This window comes from Panthera onca, chromosome D4 (genome assembly GCF_046562875.1).
Source record: "Panthera onca isolate mPanOnc1 chromosome D4, mPanOnc1 haplotype 2, whole genome shotgun sequence".
NCBI lineage: Eukaryota > Metazoa > Chordata > Mammalia > Carnivora > Felidae > Panthera > Panthera onca.
Genome location: NC_138351.1, coordinates 75060986 through 75078459, shown reverse-complemented (window position 1 = coordinate 75078459; position 17474 = coordinate 75060986). Strand labels below are relative to the sequence as shown.

Below are 17474 nucleotides of genomic sequence, written 5' to 3'. Positions count from 1 at the left end.
CATTCCTCTAGGGCTCTGGATGTGGCTGCATTGGAAGCAATGTCACGGTCCAGGATGAGCAGATCACTTCGGGGACAGGGAAGAGGCTGTTCCCCTCCTGGGGCTGTGTGTTTGGTTCTGTGCACATGCTTTGATGTAACACCCAGGTGATGAGCACGTTTTGGGTTGCAGGGACCTGGCCCGAGGGGCCATTTCCCTGTGGGTCCGACTCCACTGAGATTGGCCTTGGTAATGTCCATGTGGGGCTTCAGGAGCCATGAGCCAGTGCTCTAGAACCAGGGGATTGCAGCCTGTAATTCTGGGGGTGAGAGGTCCAGTGGGTGGGATGGGGCGTGTTCTAGCCTGGGAAGCAGGAGATTTAGGTTTAAGCCCTGGCTTCTCTGGGCCTCAGTTTCCCCACAGGTAGAATGGCCCAAGGTCCTTTGCCCAAGGCTCTGATGGCAGTCAGGGTAACTATTATGCCCAGCTGAGTGCTGGCCTGCAGTGGCCTTGCCCCAGCCCAGGGGTCTCCCCCATACCTGGGAAGTGCTGGCCCCCCACCCGTCTTGGCTCCACGCTTTACCGCCAAGTGCCTCAGTTTCCCCACTTGCACCGGGGCAGTGATGCTGCTGTGCCCAGCTTCTTGGGAAGATTAAATGATGAGTAATCTCCCTATTGGCACTAGCATCCCAGAACTGCCGTCCACACCCCTAGGGCAGGGGAAGCCTCTGCTCTTAACTGACTTCCCCCAACCTGGCTGGAGAAAACCACTTTGAGGATTTGTGTCTGCAGCCTTGCAGATACTTGGAGCCTTCTGGAAAGCACTGGGCTGAGGATCTGCCACCCCCCTCCAATCTTATCCAGTCTCAGGTGCTCTCACATGCACGGCCTGGGGCTCTATCCCTCAGACTCAGATCTTTGCTGCCGGCATAGGGCTTGGGCCCCTCTGAAATCCAGGTTTTCTCTGATCCAGTCTCCTGAACAAGGTCCTCCTTCAGGCTCTGCCGTTCATTAACACGTGTGACCTTGGACAAATCACTTCTCTTCTCTGAGCCTCAGTTTTTCCATCTGCCAAACGGGGGTGATGACCCAGCCCCGCCTGCTGGCAAGTCCCAGGGTTGCCCCAAGGGAAATGGCCATCTTCTGACAGGGGTTCTCAAGGACAGGCGTCATTTCTGCAGAGCCCTGGTGGCCCCTGTTTCCTTCAAGGAGGCAGTTATACTGAAAGAGTCCCAGTTATAGCAGCAGAGCCTTTTCTTCATCCGTCTTTTACTCCTGCCCAAAGCATTTAAAGGAAATAGAAAAGGGGTTTTAGAGAATTGTGTTTGTGTTGCCTTTCTCTGTGTGTGTGTGAGCATGCATGCATGTTTTGCAGGGTTTACTGCTGTACCCACCCCATCCCTAATATTTATTTGATGTATTTTTCTTTTTGCCTTTTGCCCACCCTTCCTCCCCAGGAGCGGCTGCTGTGGCTAATAGACCTGATGGAGGTACCGTCCTTCCTGCCGGGCGGGGCTGTGGGAGTCCCTTAGCCAGGGTGGAGGTCCGGGGCTGTGGCCCTGCCTGCCACTCCCTTACGTCTGCACCCAGCCCCGGTGGGGAACTGGGGTTCTTCTTGATGCTCACGGTCTCTCCTGTTTGCCAGTTCATCAGGCTTCCTCAGGCTCTGGAATGAGAATGCGCTCAGCTTAAACCCCAGCCCTGCCACCTCCTTGCTGTGTGACCTCGGAAAGTGATTTTACCTCTCTGAGCTCAGTTTTAGGATCTATAAAATGAGGATGATCATTTCTGTGCTGTGGGGCTGTTGAGAGACCTCTTGGCCTTTTTATATGTTATAAACTCTGTCTGGAATGTTCTCCTTCCCACTTCTCATGGCCGGGCTATCTCCTACGTGTACATCAGCCCCCTACGCCCACATGCTCCCTCTTCCCAGAAGACTTCCCTGATTTTCTGACTTCCCTGTGCCTCCTCCAGCCCCCTGGGTTTCCTATTGTCATGACTCTTGTCTCATTATATTCTAATAATGTTTACAAGCCTGGCTGGCTACTCCCCTTGACCACAGCAGTGATGACATCTGGAGTCACCGTTGAATCCCTAGTGCCCAGCCCAGAACCTGGCCCATATTAATAATTGGGGCCTTTTTTAAAAAATGTCTTATTTATTTATTTTTGAGAGAGAGAGAGACAGCACAAGCTCGGGAGGGGCAGAGAGATAAAGGGAGACACAGAACCCAAAGCAGGCTCCAGCCTCCGAGCTGTCAGCTCAGAGCCCAATGTGGGGCTCGAATCCACAAACCTTGAGATCATGACCTGAGCCAAAGTGGGATGCCTACCTGACTGAGCCACCCAGGCGCAGTTGGGGCCTTTCTCAATGATAGTAGTAGTTGGTATTTTAGAGAGTTCTCCGTGGGACTGTGATAATGCTTTCCAGGTGTATCTTTTTGAGCTTCCTAGTTACTAGGACTGGCAGGTACCGCCGTGATCTCCATTGTAAAGGGAAGAAAACAAATCCTAGAGAGAAGGGAGTCGCTCCAGGTCGCTCAGTGAGGGCATGGTAGAGTCAGGATTCAGTATTAACCTGTTCGTCACCAAGTGCCGGACGCTGGTCTGCAACACCAGCACGTATGTGTCCGTTAGCTTTTACTGCGGTGATGCTGAGTGACCCACAACCCCCCGAATCTGGATGGACAGAAGCCGAAGGCATTTCTTTCTTGCGGCCCAGATCCCATGCTTCATGGAGCTCACCTGCTTTCCTGTCTGTTAAAATGCCTGTCACACGGCTCTAACCTCTCCCTGAGTTTGTTCTCCCTGGTAAACAGGGAGACGCTGCTGGGATGCTGGCCGGGACCATATCTTTCTCCTGTCTGGGTGCCCAGTGCCAGCCTGGCTCTGGGACAGAGCCGGGGCCTGGGGATTGTGGAGCAGAGACTGAAATGAATCCTCACTCCCTGGCCGCTCAGGATTATCTTCTAACACTCCAGCCTTCGAAACATCTCCCTCCCACATCGTAGGAAAATGTCCTCTGATCTGGTGTTCAGACTGGCCGAGTGGCAGGCAGCTGGCTCTTGTGACCCAGATGCCCCAGACAGTTGCCCTAAATGGAACCGGTTTCCATTTAGCCCCAGTTCTGTGGATCTCATGGTGCAGTTATCAATCCCAGGTTAAACGTGGCTCATTCCGCAGCCGTTTTCCCTCAGGCCAGACAAAATCGATCAAAGGAAATCAGATGCAGCCTTCCCCCATCGACAAATTGTGTTTATTTTCCATTTGTCTAATAGAGAGCCAGCCCTGGGAATTTTTCCTGCCTCCAGTGTCACTCCCCTCCCATACAGATGTCAGCCGGGGAAGCTGAGCAGAATAAAGGCCTGCGTGCCGTTTCTTGAAGCCCTTACCTGGTGCCAGCCAGCCCGTGGCAGAGGGGCTTGGGCACACAGGCTCTGGAATTCCACAGACAGGCTGGCTCTCCCAGGTAGAAACCGTGTCACCTTGGACAGGTGACTTAAGCTTTTGAAGCCTCAGTTTCCATATCTGTACGCTGGCTGATAAGACCAGCCACGTGTGGATCGTCGTGAAGAATCCGTGAGCTCGGGAGCAGACTTGGAGGTGTGGAGTACTTGGGAGCCCGTTCTGCTGATGCTCTAACGGCTGGGACAGGGCGCCACAGAGGCCTTCAGGGGAACAGCGTTTGTAGAGGCCCAGGCCAGCCCTGGACCTACAAAGCAGGTGCCGCTGGGGTCAGGGGTGGTGGACTTGCCCCAGGCTTAACCACAGCCCCTTTCCGCCTAGAATTGAGAGGTTTGCACGTCAGGCCTCTCATGTGCCCGGAAAGGGGCTTCCCTAGCCCACCAAAGGATGCTGTAGCAGGGGCCCTGCCTCTAAAGGCCTACTGCTTCTGTTCCCATGAGGTGAGGTGGGAAGAGGGTGTGGCCGTCAGCACTTTGCTCCCCTGTGGCCCCCATACTTTCCTCCTCATCCAGGGCGAAAGGAGAGTGGAGAAGCTCAGGCCTGTCTCAGGCCCTCTCAGCTACAGAGATGCCCTGATTGTCAAGGCAGCTCTCTCCAGAAACAGGGAGCAGACAGAGGACCTTCCTCCTCCTCCTGTGTTCTGCCCTTGGTCCAGCCTGGATGGGTTTAGAGAGTCCTCTGCCGGGCAAGTCGTCCCCCAGTGGGGAGGCTGGGAGGATCCCAACCCTTCACCCATTCATCACCCGCTCCTGCAGCAGGCATTCCCTGAGCACCTCCCACACGCCAGGCTCTGAGTGGGCCACTGGTCGCCGTGCGCAAAAGAGACGGCAGCACCTGCTGTCCCAACGCTTAGCACGTCTAGTCGGGGAGGCAGCCTTGAATCAGATCACCTGCATAATCCTTGCTCTGACAAATGGGTCGAGGACTGGGGCCGTGACCAATCCAGGATGTGAGAGAAGAGATGTTTGAGCTGAGATCTGAAGTCACTGGCATCAGCCGGGCGATACACAAGGCAAGGCAGCTGAGGGGCCAGATCGGCACGTGCAAGGGCCCTGAGCTCGAGGCTTATGGACCCTGGAAGGAACCGTAGGAGGTCAGTAGGGCGAAGGGGAGAGGGTGGGGGGTGAGCAGCAGGAGACGCCAGGGACTTGGGCTTAATCCTGAAACCGTGAAACACCACTGAGGGTCTTCAGTAAGGAAGTGACATGATGTTGTGTGCACTTTTTCTTTTTTTAAAGACAGCATGTGTGAGTAGGGGAAAGGGACAGAGAGAGAGAGAGAGAGAGAGAGAGTCCTAAGCAGGCTCTACGCTCTGCACAGAGCCCAACGTGGGACTTGATCCCATGACCCTGGGATCATGACCCGGGCGAAATCAAGACCCAGGCGCCCTTGTTTGCATCTTGTAAGATGCTTCCCATGTGTGTGGAGAGAGCTCAGGGGGGCGTGCAGATGGGGTGACCTGGCGGAGCTACTCCTGTGTCGTCAGGCAGGCTGGCTCTGTAGCCCGTGTCCCAAGAGGCCGCTCAGTGCCAGGTGGGGGTGGGGCGAGGCCAACTTGTCTGCTTGCGTCCAACAGCCCACTTCCTCCTGAGAGGCCTCGGCACGAGCCCCCTGCACCCTCAAAGCCATAAATTCCCCAGAGGCATTAGCGGGCATCGGGGCAGCTTTGCGTCAACGGGTGTCTGAAATAAGGAACGGACCTCGCGGGCAGCCCTTTGTGGTGCACTTGCCTCCGTGTGGGCGCTTGGGGGGCCGGGGTCCTGGAAGCCGTTTCCAGCAAACAAGCAAGTCGACATAGGCCAGCCCTGCCCCTCCAGAGCCTGATTCTGCCAGGCTGTGTTGCCTCCATTTATAAGGAAGGAGATGTGACATTTGGGTTGGAGGTTAATGCAGGTAGAGATGCGGTGTTTTCCCTCGGCCGGGTTCTTGGGTCACCACATCCCTCCTGGAGCCCTGCTTTCCAGCGCCTGTCTTAAGGGCTCTTCCAACACTGACCTGGAGATTCTGGGTCACACTCTCTGTCCGCTGAGTGAAGCCCTTGTCCTGAGGCCATTGGGAGGGAGATGCAGGACGACAGAAGGAAGCGCGGTCTGTCTGCGCCACACGGGCCCTCCCGGGCACTTCTGTGGTTTGATGCTCAAGCACAAAGGCAGGAGCGGACAGCTGGTGAAAGCGCCCAGAGCTGGCCGGGCACCGGGGCAGTTCCCACGGCCTCGGCCACAGCGGCGAGTGTGGGTTCCAGTGCCCTGTTTGGGGATCCTCTCTCTCCCAGTGCATCCCCCTGCCCTTCCCCATCAGCTTCCAGACTTCCAGCCCTACCCTGTGCTTGGAGAGCTCAGGAGCACAACGATCCTGTCTCTGCCAGCATGGCCGTCCCCCCAGGTTCCCACTCCATGTTCCTTTCGGACCCCCCAGTCCTGTCCCCTTCACTCCAGGGAGGCTGGCCCTACCCAGCTCATGTCACTGTCAGGCCCCCTCCGACAACCCGACCTTCCTGGGCTGATCGCAGCCCCAGCTCTGGCTGGCACCATGCCTTGCTTTTCTCTGTTCTTCCTTGCTCTCCCCTTCTCCCTCCTGCCTTCCTTCTCTTCCTTCTCCCTTACTCCTCTCTCTGCTTTTCCTTTCTCTGTCCCTCCCACCGGCCTCCTACGGAAATCTTGGCCCCCATAAGTGACCTTCCAGGAAGTTTTGTGACTCAGAGTCTCAGTTTCCCCATATCCAGAGGCCTCTGGTGCATTTAGGGGCAGAGCTGGGGGGAGCCCGTTGTCCTGACATCAGCATAAAGAAGCAAGAAGAACAAAGAGCTGAAAATAGCACCTTTACGTAAGAGCCCTCCTGTCCTAATGAAGGGATGTAGGGGAGAGATAGCAGGGCGTTGGGCAGGAGCAGGGGGAAGGGAGGGGAGAGCCTCGTTTTGCTGAGGTGATACCTGGGCCAGGAAGCAGTAGCACTTCCAGAACTGTGAGTCCACCTGGCAGAGGTCAGCACAGGTGATTTCCTTCCACCGTCTCACTTTATTTTGGCCCCACAGTCCCCTCCAACCAGACGCCTGGACTATACGGGCCCTCACCGTGTTCTTTCCTCTGAGAGGAAGGCAATTTTTCTGAGCTGCCACTGATTTGAGGAGGAAGGAGCCGGGGGGAGCAACGACAGCAGGTCCTGAGGGCATCCTGGGTCCTATGGCAAGCAGGCTGAATAACAGAGTCAGACCTTGCAGATGGCTCAGCTTCCGCCTCGCGCTTGCTGTGTGACCTTGGGCAGGTGGCCTTCCCTCTCTGAACCTCAGTGACCTCAGCTGGAGACTCAGGACTGATTGAGCCCCGAGTCTAAACATTCAGCTGGTCTCTGGCCTCTGCAGGAGGAAGGGGGCCCCAAGCTGCTGGCAGGGTGGGGGTGGGGCCGGCGAGGCGGCCAGGACACAAGCCGGCTCCTGCGTGAGCACTGACCTTGATCCTCCTCTCGAAGTCTGTTCCTCGAGCGTTTCTGCTGACGCATCCCCGGGGTTCTTAGCCTGCTGTCTGCAGCTATTTCAGATGCACAAGGAACATGGCTCGGGGACTCGGGGCTCCTGAGCGTCTGGATCTGGCAGATGGAGTCTGGCAGGGCCCTGCTCTGACCCGTCTGCTCTTTGCTCCACTAAAGGCCTTGCTCCCAGGGCTGGATGTTTGTCCCCACTCCACCGTCACCCTCCCGACTTTCCATGCCTGCCTTCAGTGTTGGCTCCGGGCTGCTATTAACAGCAAGGAATGGGCTGAGGCCAGGGGCCGGTGATGGCTATATGGCTTCGTTTCAGAGAGGGTCGCTCCTAGGGCCCTCTGGTTCCTGTGATATCAGGGCCCTACCCAATTCTGGGGAAGTGTTGCATGGGCTCTGGGGCCACCCCTACCTGGGTTAGAAACTTGATCTGCTGTAGCATGGCCGTGTGGTCTTGGACAGGTCACTTCCCTCCCTGAGCTTAAGTGTAAATGATGTGAGCCAGGGACAATCCCAGTGCCTGTCTCCCATGAGAATCCAATGAGATGATCCCATGAGAATCCAGTGAGATTGAGTAAGTAAAATGCTCAGCAGAGGGCCTGGCGCGTGGTCGTCCCCAGTTTGTGGATCGATCTCTGATACCCTTCTGAGAGACGGTCACACCCGCTCTGCGATGCGTGGCAGAGGCATGCTTGTGTTGTCAGGGCTCCGGACGCTTCCTGTCTCCCTCCCAGTGGCCCAGGTACGACCGCCGGCCCCATCAGTGATCCTGAGCGAAAACGTGTGGGCACCTACTGTGTGCATGGCCCTCTCCTGGGTGTTAGGAACACAGTGACCTGCTCATCATGTATCCCCCATGAGCCAAAACTGCTTGTTGGCCAGATGAGTGCTCAAAACTCGCCAGAACAGGACAGAATCCCATGCCTCTGGTCCTACCAAGGACTGTCATTTGAGCCCCCGGGCTGCCCGCAGGTTGAATCTGGAGACAGCTGGCAGTGGCTGCATTTGAGAATGGCAGAGGTCCCTCTTGCCTTTGCCGTAGACACCTCCCAGGCCTCTGACCCCTCTCGGGGAAGTCATCGCACACGACCAGCCCTGCCTCGCCGCTCACCTTAACCCTGGGCAGTTGGTGGTGCCCAGCTGTACTATTTCTGGGGAGTGCCGGACTCATTCCGGTTTGGGAGGAGGGAGACTGCTCTTGCATTTCCAGTCAAGTGTTCACATGGGCCCAGGCAGCGGTTAGGTTGCTGGGGTGGGTTTGCCAGGTCCCAGGCTTCTGATATAACAGTAGCCCGCCCTCATATATTGTGCCAGGCCTTGTTTGGAGCATTTTTTAGTGCTAATGCATCAGCCCCATGAGAGCGGGACTGCTGTTAACCCATTCTGCAGATGAGGAAACCGGCACAGAGCATCAGTGATTTGCCCTCCGTCACTTGGCTGTGAGTGGTAGAGCTGGATGTGACATCAGAGAAGCCACAAGTGGTGTCACTTAATCAGTGAGTGCCAGAGCAGCCCCATCACTGCCCTTCCCCACCAAGGATCCCCCACTCTCTGCATCGCTGAGGCTGCCAGCGGCATGCAGGGGGCGGCGGTGGAGACCAGAGGCTGAAGTCTGCATGTGAGCCTCAGCTTTGTTGGTAAAACGGGGCAGATGTCCCAGCCTGACATTGCCCCCAGAGGCATCACGGGACCAGATGAGGAGCCCTGGGTGTGAAAGGCTCCAAGCCGGGAGAGCCAAGTGTCTTACTGGTGGGTTCCCGTGACTGGTCTTCATGCCCTTTGGGCTTCGTCCCAGGCCCTTTGCCTGCCCAGGATGTTCAAGGCTCCAGGAGCATCATTCGAGATGGGGATCAGTGCAGAGTGACCTGAGAGCCTGAGCCCCAGAGAGCGTGGCATCCGTGGGCCCCTTCCATCCCAACCCGCTGCCTTCACCGTTACTGTTCCCTGCGATGATCTAGAGTCGTTGCCCTGCTTAATTCTCTGCCTGCTGGGGCCTCCTCCATGACAGCTAGAGTGATCGATTCATTCATTCATTCACCCATCGATTCATTCATTTGCCTAGTAAATATTTGTCAAGCAGCAACTATCCTAAACACTGAGGGTAGAGTAGGGACCAGGTAGTCTTACCGTTGAGGAGTTCTCATGCTAATGGGAGAGACAAACAATAAGGTGGTGATAAATCTTACACAGAAAAATGAAGTGCGGTCAGGGGTTAGAGGTGCTGTGGGGGATGGGGAGGGGTGCTGTTTCAGACAGGGCTGGTCTAGGAAGGCCTTGCTGAGGTCAGAGCTGAATGAAGTGACGGAGTGAGTCAGGAGTGCTGTGGGAGCAAGGGAGAGCAGTGAATGCAAAGGCCCTGAGGCAGGAACCATCCCTTCCTGTTGAAGTAGCAAGAAAGGGCCCACTCATTGGGCACAGTGATTGCAGACTTTGGAATTTTCTCCAGGGAAAACGGAAAGACCCTGGAGGGTTCTGAGCAATGCGTTATCTGACTTACATTTCCAGGTTTACATCCTGCTGCTGGGTGAAGAATGGTGGTCAGCGTAAAGCAGAAAAATAAAGCAGGGCAGGGGATGGGGGGTTGTGATTTTAGGTGGGGTTGTGAAGATAGCCTTCTTCGAGGAGGTGATAATTTGGGGAAGATCTTGAAGGAGGTAAGAAGAAGGCATGCCTTGTGGATAGCTGAGGGGACCAGGCAGAGGGAACAGCCAGTGTGAAGGCCCTGACATGCCCGCATTGTTCTAGTGTGGCTGGAGAGGAAGTGAGCAAAGGGAACCTTCATAGAAGACAAACCTGACCACATCTCCATGGCAACCCACTGCCCTCAGCCTCAAGTCCCAGCAGCTCCATGCTTGAGTCTCGTGGAACTGCTCGAAAATTCTCAAAGCTCCTCCCTGCTTTATGCACGCCCTTCCCTCTGAAACACCATCATTCCCTCCTTTGCCCAGCTAAAGACCCACAAGACTCAGCTTTAAGCCATGCTCCCTACTCCAGGAAGCCTTCCTTGATAACCCCACCCCAGCCGCTTCTATGCCTGTATCTCCTAGCTCTGTGCACAGTCTCCTCCTTGCTTGTCTGTGTCCATCCCACTGGCTCCAGGCTACAGAAGGCAGGGGTGGGGTCTCGCCTCCTCTGTGGCCCCAGGCCCTCACCAGTGGAGCATTGAGACTGCTCAGTGTTGAGGGCTACACTTGAGACATGAGCCAGCTGCTGGTTGTGGAGGCTCTGTTGCCATCCTGGGTTCTGTGGGGTGGAGGAATGGCTCCCCTGAGGCCTCAGGAGCTACTTTTGACAGGAGCACTGCTCAGCCTCCCAGGGACCACCTAGAGACGGCCTCAGCAGCTCAGCGCCACTTGACAGAGCTTGAGGCTTCTTCCAGGGAGTTAGCAAAGGAAGCAGAAAACGGGCGTTTTTGCAAAATAAGGTCTATGTAAACTTTAACCGCCTGCCTCACAATAGAAGCCACTAAATTAAAAGAGAGACTTGCCCACCCACCTCTCCTGTGCGTCCTGCCATTTTCACACCTTCCTGGGATTCTGTCCACGAGCACCTTCAGGCTTCGGAAGCTCTGAGTATGAGGGCCCGGAGCCCGGGGCCCAGCTTTGGGAATTCCCCGGCCAGGCCAGAGCCACCCCACAGCATCTCCAGATAGTTCAGGGGAGGCCCGGAGAAGCTTCAAAGAAAAATTTATTTTAAGATGACCAGCAGGAAAACGGACATTAATTTTAATGTGTAAATTCTACAAGAGTGAGGCCTGTTGGGACACGCATAAGCCACAGGAAGGTGTCCCGGGGCCCAGCACGGATTTTGGTATCTCGGAGGGCAAACTGCTTTTTTCCTCTCGGTTTATATTTGCTCACATTGCTCTCTTCTCCATTTCTAGAACACTCTGGACCTGGAGGAAAGTGGTGAGGCTGTCCAGGGCAATATGAACACCCTCCCAGATGTTTCCCTGGTAAGACCCTCTCTGGTTCCCGCAGTGAGGTTTTGCCCTTCCTGGTCTGCCTGAGGCCCTGGGGACTGGCTTCTTGGTGAGAGCCAGAGGCCCTCAGACCCAGCCCCAGGCCCGTGCACAAGGGCATCACTCAGGCTTCTCCAGCAGCGCCCAGGACTGGGGTGGGTGTCGGGCTGTTTGCTTGCTGAGTTGGTGTTACTTTTGATACGTTGTCTGAACGTGATCATAACAAGTACTGAAACGTGGAGTGTGTGAACTCCCTGAAGAGGCCACATGACCACCCTGGAAATGGAAGTTAAATGTGGCCTCGGCTGTGTCCACGTCAGCAGCCCCGGCAGCATCACTGTGCAGTTCTGACCCGGATAACTTCTGAACGGCCTGGACTCTGGAGCCAGACTGCCTGGGTTCAAATCCCACCTGTGCCACTGACTGTGTGACTTTGGGCAGGTTTCTTAACCTCTCTGTGCCTCGGTTTTCCCCTCTGTAAAATGGGGATAATAATTGTGTCCCTACCCCACAAGTTTGTGGCGAGAGGTACATTAGTTCATTTAAGTAAAGCATTTGGGACACACTGCCGTCCGAGCTTTGCAAGTGTTGTATGTTGGCATAGGCAGAGGGAAATAGCAATGGCTGTACCCATAGCTGCCACTTCCCGTGCACCTGCTGTGTGGCAGGCACCTGCTAGCACATTACACACATGGTCCCTCACATCCCCTCACCTCTGCCGGGTAGACCCAGGTTTCCCCATTGCCCGGAGATGCACTTAGAGAGGTGCTGTGACTTGCCCAGGACCACACGGCCCCCGAGCCCATGTGACTGTCACCTTCTATCCATTCTCTCTCACTCCAGTCCTGCACATCTCCTGTCTCTAGTGGCCATGATAACCTTCTAACAAGAAAAGCCAAAGGAATGCTTTTTTTTTGTCGTTTGTTTTGCCCTTCTCTCCATCCACCTCTAATTAAGTCTTGTTCCCTGTGATAAGTCCTGGCTGACGCCAAGAACTTCAGTTCCCAAAGGTAACGGTGCCATTCCCCAGAGACGCCCGCCAAGTTCCCGATGCTTATCAGCTGCTGAGATGGGGGGAGAAGTTTTCCACTCGGGTGTTGCATTATTCAGAGCCGTGTGGCCAAGAGCCTAGAGAGCAGGACGGAATTCCAGCCGGGGCCCGGCCTGCTCGGGGCTCCTGTCTACCAGCCACAATGGGCTCTGACTCCTTCTACTCCTGTTGGGTCTTTTGGCAGGATGATGTCAAAGCCACCTCCGAGGGGCTGCCTGTCTACAAGCCGCCGCCTCCCCCACCCCCTCTGGCCCAAGGCCACAGCCGCGCGCCTGAGCAGCAGAGGAAGCCAGGGAAGGAGGGCCTCCAGCCACCTTCCTCGGCATCTTCCCACTCAGGCATCGTCTTCTCGGCCCCTTGGAACCACAGCCCGCCAGCGGGCACTGCCCCTGCCCCGGGGGCCTCCTCAGCACAAGACTCGCCCTCCTCCCCCATCTATGCCTCGGTCTCCCCTGCCAACCCTGGCTCCAAGAGGCCGCTGGACGCCCGCCTGGCCCTGGTCAACCAGCACCCCATCGGCCCCTTCCCGCGAGTCCAGTCACCGCCGCACCTGAAGAGCCCCCCCGCGGAGGCCACGCTGGCAGGGGGCTGTCTCCCGCCACCCTCCCCCTCCGGCCGGCCAGACGTGACGGGCACGAACCAGCACTTTGTCATGGTGGAGGTGCACCGGCCGGACAGCGAGCCGGACGTGAACGAAGTGAGGGCGCTGCCCCAGACGCGCAGTGAGTACCGGCCGACCCCGGGTGGGCTGGGCTCGGGGTGCCCGCCCCGGGGTTGTGGGGGCACCCAGGCCCCTCCAGGTTGATCTGCCCATCGACGCGGAAAGGGGCAGCATGTGCTCGCCCAGGGTACTCTAGCCCGGGCGGTCCCCCCCTCGTGCCCTGTGCAGGGCCAGGGTGTCCCGAGCCTGTGTTGACACGACTGTGAGCCCTAGGTCTGCTGCTTGGAACCGTATGACCGCGGGCAAGCCATGGGATGGCAGTTCGGTGACAGCCCCGCCAGGTCACTGGGAGGGTTGGGCTCCTCCTCCAGCAGCTCCAGACCTGGTCACCCAACGATCTCTGACTCTCTCCCCAGTGAGACTGGACTCCTTGAGGCCAGGGGCAGCCTCTGTGATCTCAGTGCCCAGGGCCTGGAACAGGGTGTTGAAATTACGGTGTCTGGACCCCCAGAGGTCTCCACACCCGGGGCTGCAGGGTCAGAGTGCAGGCTGGACCTTCCAGACACCTGGGGCCGGGATGCAGCCCCTGAGTTTCCAGGGGTGCCCAACTCAGCGGGTGGAGGGCAGTGGAAAGCCAGCTTTTCACTCCCAGAGAGCCCGGAACCTCCGGGTGTTCTAGATCTCCTTCTCCATAGCAAGTTGGGTGCATTTTGCTGGATTCTGCTGCCATCTTGTGGCTCAAGTGATATATAGACCCCGCTGCGGCCAGGGAAGGGGGCAGGCCAGGTCAGGGGGGTGTTTGTGAACTGAGTGCCTCCTATATGCCAAGCAGTGGGCAGACTGGGGTGCTGAGTACAGTGTCCCTGGGCTCAGGAGCTTGGTGAGGGAAGGCAGGATGTGGTGAGCGAAACCTGAGGTATCATCTGGCACGGAGCCCAGCACAGCCTGATAAAAGCGGTCAGTTGCGCCGTACTTCCCTGTGTGCCCGATGTGGTTCTAGGGGCCTTGTCTCTATTAGCAACTCATCTAACCCTCCCAGCCGCCCTGGAGGCTGGTGCTATTATCCCCATTTTACAGATGAAAAAACTGAGGCACAGAAAGTAACTGTGGAACAGACAAGTGTAGCACAAGTCTGTTCTCTTGTCGGTTTCACCCTACACATCATATCCATTCAGTTTTATGATAACGCCATTAGATGGGTGTCATTGCTCCTGTGTTGAAACAAAAACATGAAGGCTCAGAGAAGCTGTGTAGCTCGCCCTGGGTTGCACAGCTGGTCAGAGGGGATTCAGACCTGACCTGCCAGACACTGGAGTGTCTCAAACTAGGGGCCAGGCCATTACACATGCAATGAAGCAGCTTGGGTTGACTGGTGAATGAGGGTTTGTGCTCACCACTCAGCTTGGGGTTGTGGAGGCTACAGACCAGGCATGGCAAACCTTCTAATTTTTTTTAAGTGTATTTATTTATTTTGAGAGAGAGAGAGAGAGAGAGCACAAGTTGGGGAGGGCCAGAGAGAGAGGGAGAGAGAGAGAATCTCAAGCAGGCTCCACACCACCAGTGCAGAGCCCGATGCCCAGGGCTCAAACTCACAAACCACGAGATCGTGACCTGAACCAAAGTCAGATGCTTAACCAGCTGAGCCACCCAGGTGCCCAGACCTCCCACTTTTTAATTGAGAGGGTGGAAATTTAATTTTTATATGAACTATCTTAATTTGAATGTGTTGGTTCATCGTTAAAATTCGACAGCACTGTGCAAGTTAAAACAAATAAATAACCCACATTTGTGGACTGGGTTTGCCTCCTGGCCTCTGTTTTAATCATTATTCCATGGGCTGAGAACTGGGTGGTCAGAGAAGAAATTCTGGCAGACTTGGGGCCAGACCCAGCTGGAAGGGCAGGTCTCAGTGGTAGAAAGGTGTCTGGAAGTCTCTCTTCCCTCCAGCCCTGTGATCCCTTCATTCCTCCCTAGTCCGTGCCTGGAGAATCCCTGCAGCCTTTCAGCCTGCGGCTCCATCACCTCCTCCAGGCAGCCCTCCCTGACCCCAGCTGTATTAAACCACCTCTCTCCTCCTCTTCCCCACTCTCAGCAGCCTCCACACTGTCCCAGCTCTCGGACAGTGGGCAGACCCTGAGCGAGGACAGTGGCGTGGATGCTGGTGAGGCAGAGGCCAGCGCCCCGGGCCGAGGCAGACAGATGGCATCTACCAAGAGCAGGAGTAGCAAGGAGCCGCCTCGGAACGAGAGGACCACAGAGGGGGCCACCAAACCGGTGAGCGAGGAGGAGGGGATGCAGACGACTGGGGGGGAAGGTGGGGAGCGGGAGGTCCCCAGCCAGGTTTCAGCTTGACAAGTGCCCACGGGGAGGAGGTGAGCCCCCATCACTGGAGGGGTGTGGGTACCTGGAAAGACCACGGTATCAGGAGTCTGGCGGCCCAAGTTAGGCCCTGCCTTCGCCACTGACAGTGACAAGCCAGGTACCGAAAGTTGGTCTTGAGGGTCGTTAAGCTCAGTTCTGAGATGGCGCACTGGCTGAAGCAGTCAGGCCTGGGTCCAAGTCCTAGAGCCACCACCCAGCAGCTCCGGCCGCTTAGCCTCCTGAGCCTCAGGGGGTCTTGAAGCAGTCAGAGATCTGGGAACACCGGGTTCTTAGCTTAGTGCTAGCATACTGGCAGCTTCCAGCACGGGTCTGGAGTCTGAGCCCTTTTGACCCAGGGGACATGTCATGGCCAGTCCAGCCCGCCCCCCCCCCCAGCCAGGCCTCCACCGAGAAGGCCTCAGTCACTGGTCTCCTTGCCCGCACCCGCAGCCCGGACTCCTGGAGCCCACGTCTACCCTGATCCGCGTGAAGAAAAGCGCAGCCACCCTGGGCATCGCCATCGAGGGCGGTGCCAACACCCGCCAGCCCCTGCCTAGGATCGTCACAATTCAGGTATGTCTCCGCGGGCCCCACTTGATCATCTGTCCCCACCCCCGAAGGCCCCTTTCTCAGCCTCTCAGAGTTCTTCCACCCCGGCAGATCCAGCCCTCTGCCCTCACTGAGCCTCAGTTTTCCTGATCAGGGCAGCGGACTCCTAGATGATAGCCTGCTTGGCGGTGTTGGGCCTGACCCGGTGGGTGTCAGAGCCCGGCCAGCCCTCGAGCGCCTCGCGTGCCCCTGCCCTGTGTCTTGCCCCTGCAGCGAGGCGGTTCAGCCCACAACTGTGGGCAGCTCAAGGTGGGCCATGTGATCCTGGAGGTGAACGGGCTGACGCTTCGGGGCAAGGAACATCGAGAGGCTGCGCGCATCATCGCCGAGGCCTTCAAGACCAAGGAGCGGGACTACATCGACTTTCTGGTCACCGAGTTCAATGTGATGCTCTAGGGACTGAGGCCCGACGGCCTCCCACTGCTGCCCAGTCCCTGGCCCCAGTCCCTCCTCCCTCCTGGCACTAGTAGGCTCCTTGAGGGCCGGGGCTGTGTGGCCAGGTAGCAGGAAGACACCCCCCCCACTCTTTCCCGGCCCGCTGGCCCAGAACCAGAAGAAAGCCCGGTGAGGCAAACAGAAGGTCGGGCCAGGATCTGGTGCCATGCCCGGTATACACAGTAGATGCCCGGCATGAGCGTGGGTTCGGGAAGGAGAGGAAGTCCACCTGAGGCTGCCAGGACCTGTTACTCTGGGTTGGATAAGGGGCACTGTGCCCCCTTCCCCGCCAGCTAGCACCTGGCCCATCCTCAGATGTCCGAGCCTTTATCTGGAGTGAGGCCACGTGAGGATTCACAGACACAGCCCCCAGCCAGGGGGGCATCTCACAGGACCTTTAGTGCCACAAATAAGCGTCAAGCAACCCCCCCATTCCACACCCCCTTTCTTCCTGGCCCCTTATCCACCCCCATGGTATTTATTATTTATTTCCCCTCTCCTCACCCCTGGGGGCCTCAAGCCCCCAGCTTCCCACCGCACCCCCAGCCTACCCCAGAGGCCTTGCAGGTGACCAGCAATGTGAGCGTATTTATATACAGAGCTTATGACTTTAATTTTTCAATAAAGAAATCTGAACAAGGTTAGGGTCCGGCGTGCTGTGTGGCCTGCCTTTGTGGCTGGGGTTCTAATGGACAGATGGAGGACAGATGGAGACACCCAGAGCAAGACCCCGCCAGCCTCTCCCTCTGCCCCCCACGGCTCAATGTGGGACACACGTGGGGGTGCAGGGGCATCTGAACCACACCCACATCTTGGAGCACGTTACCTGAAGGCTGTTCACAGAAAATACCTTTAAATTAAAATGCACAGGTATGTTATGGGGCAGAATGCACAATGTGCATGGATGCTTTAACACACAGAGAGGGGCCTGTCTCAGGGCGGGTCCCAGAAGCCGACTCTGTGATGAGGATTTATATGCAAGTGATTCGTTAAGGAAAGGCTGCCACGGCAGACCAGTAAGGGAGTGGACAAGTCAGGAGGGGGAAAAGGAGAAAGCTGAGCAGGGTGGGATTTGAGGTGAAGCTGGGAGGGTGGCTGCAGCGTGATCCCACAGGGGACTCTAGAGTAGAAGGTGGGTCCAGAACTGTCCCCACTCAGGGCAAGGTGACAGGGCCTTCATGCTGTCAGTCTTTGCACAAGGTCGGGGGAGGGGAAGGGTTAGAGGCAGTAAATTCCCGACCACAATCCCATTCTTGACCTGTACAGGCCAAGCTGTTCCAGGAGCCAAGGGCAGGGCCAGGGTTGGGGGGTGGGGGTGGGGCATGGGGGTGTTAGAAGCAAAAACACTTGGTGAAGGGCAGGGAAGGGAGGGGGGCATAAAATGGTCTGCTACACCCCTGGGGCCCATTTCCTTCAACCCCAGGGTTTCTCTGGGATAAGAAGAGTTTGAGAAATCCTGCTTTGCCCAGCTCTGTGTCC

At 56.8% G+C, this 17474-nt stretch overlaps 1 protein-coding gene across 5 annotated transcripts in view; it reads left to right on the top strand.

The window, feature by feature from the left end:
* WHRN (whirlin) overlaps positions 1–16636 on the top strand; it is a 95414-nt gene extending 78778 nt beyond the window's left edge. For 2 of the 5 annotated variants that reach the window (XM_060608905.3, XM_078436562.2), the window contains 5 exons: positions 10801–10872; positions 12114–12651; positions 14683–14864; positions 15402–15524; positions 15774–16636. In XM_060608905.3, the coding sequence (XP_060464888.3) occupies positions 10801–10872; positions 12114–12651; positions 14683–14864; positions 15402–15524; positions 15774–15956 (1098 nt within the window). In that variant the 3' untranslated portion in view covers positions 15957–16636. Of the gene's footprint in view, positions 1–1436; positions 1470–10800; positions 10873–12113; positions 12652–14682; positions 14865–15401; positions 15525–15773 lie in introns of all 5 variants that reach the window. The other 3 variants (XM_078436561.2, XM_078436560.2, XM_078436563.2) reach the window with 3 other exon arrangements.
* The last annotated feature ends 838 nt before the right edge of the window (positions 16637–17474 follow it).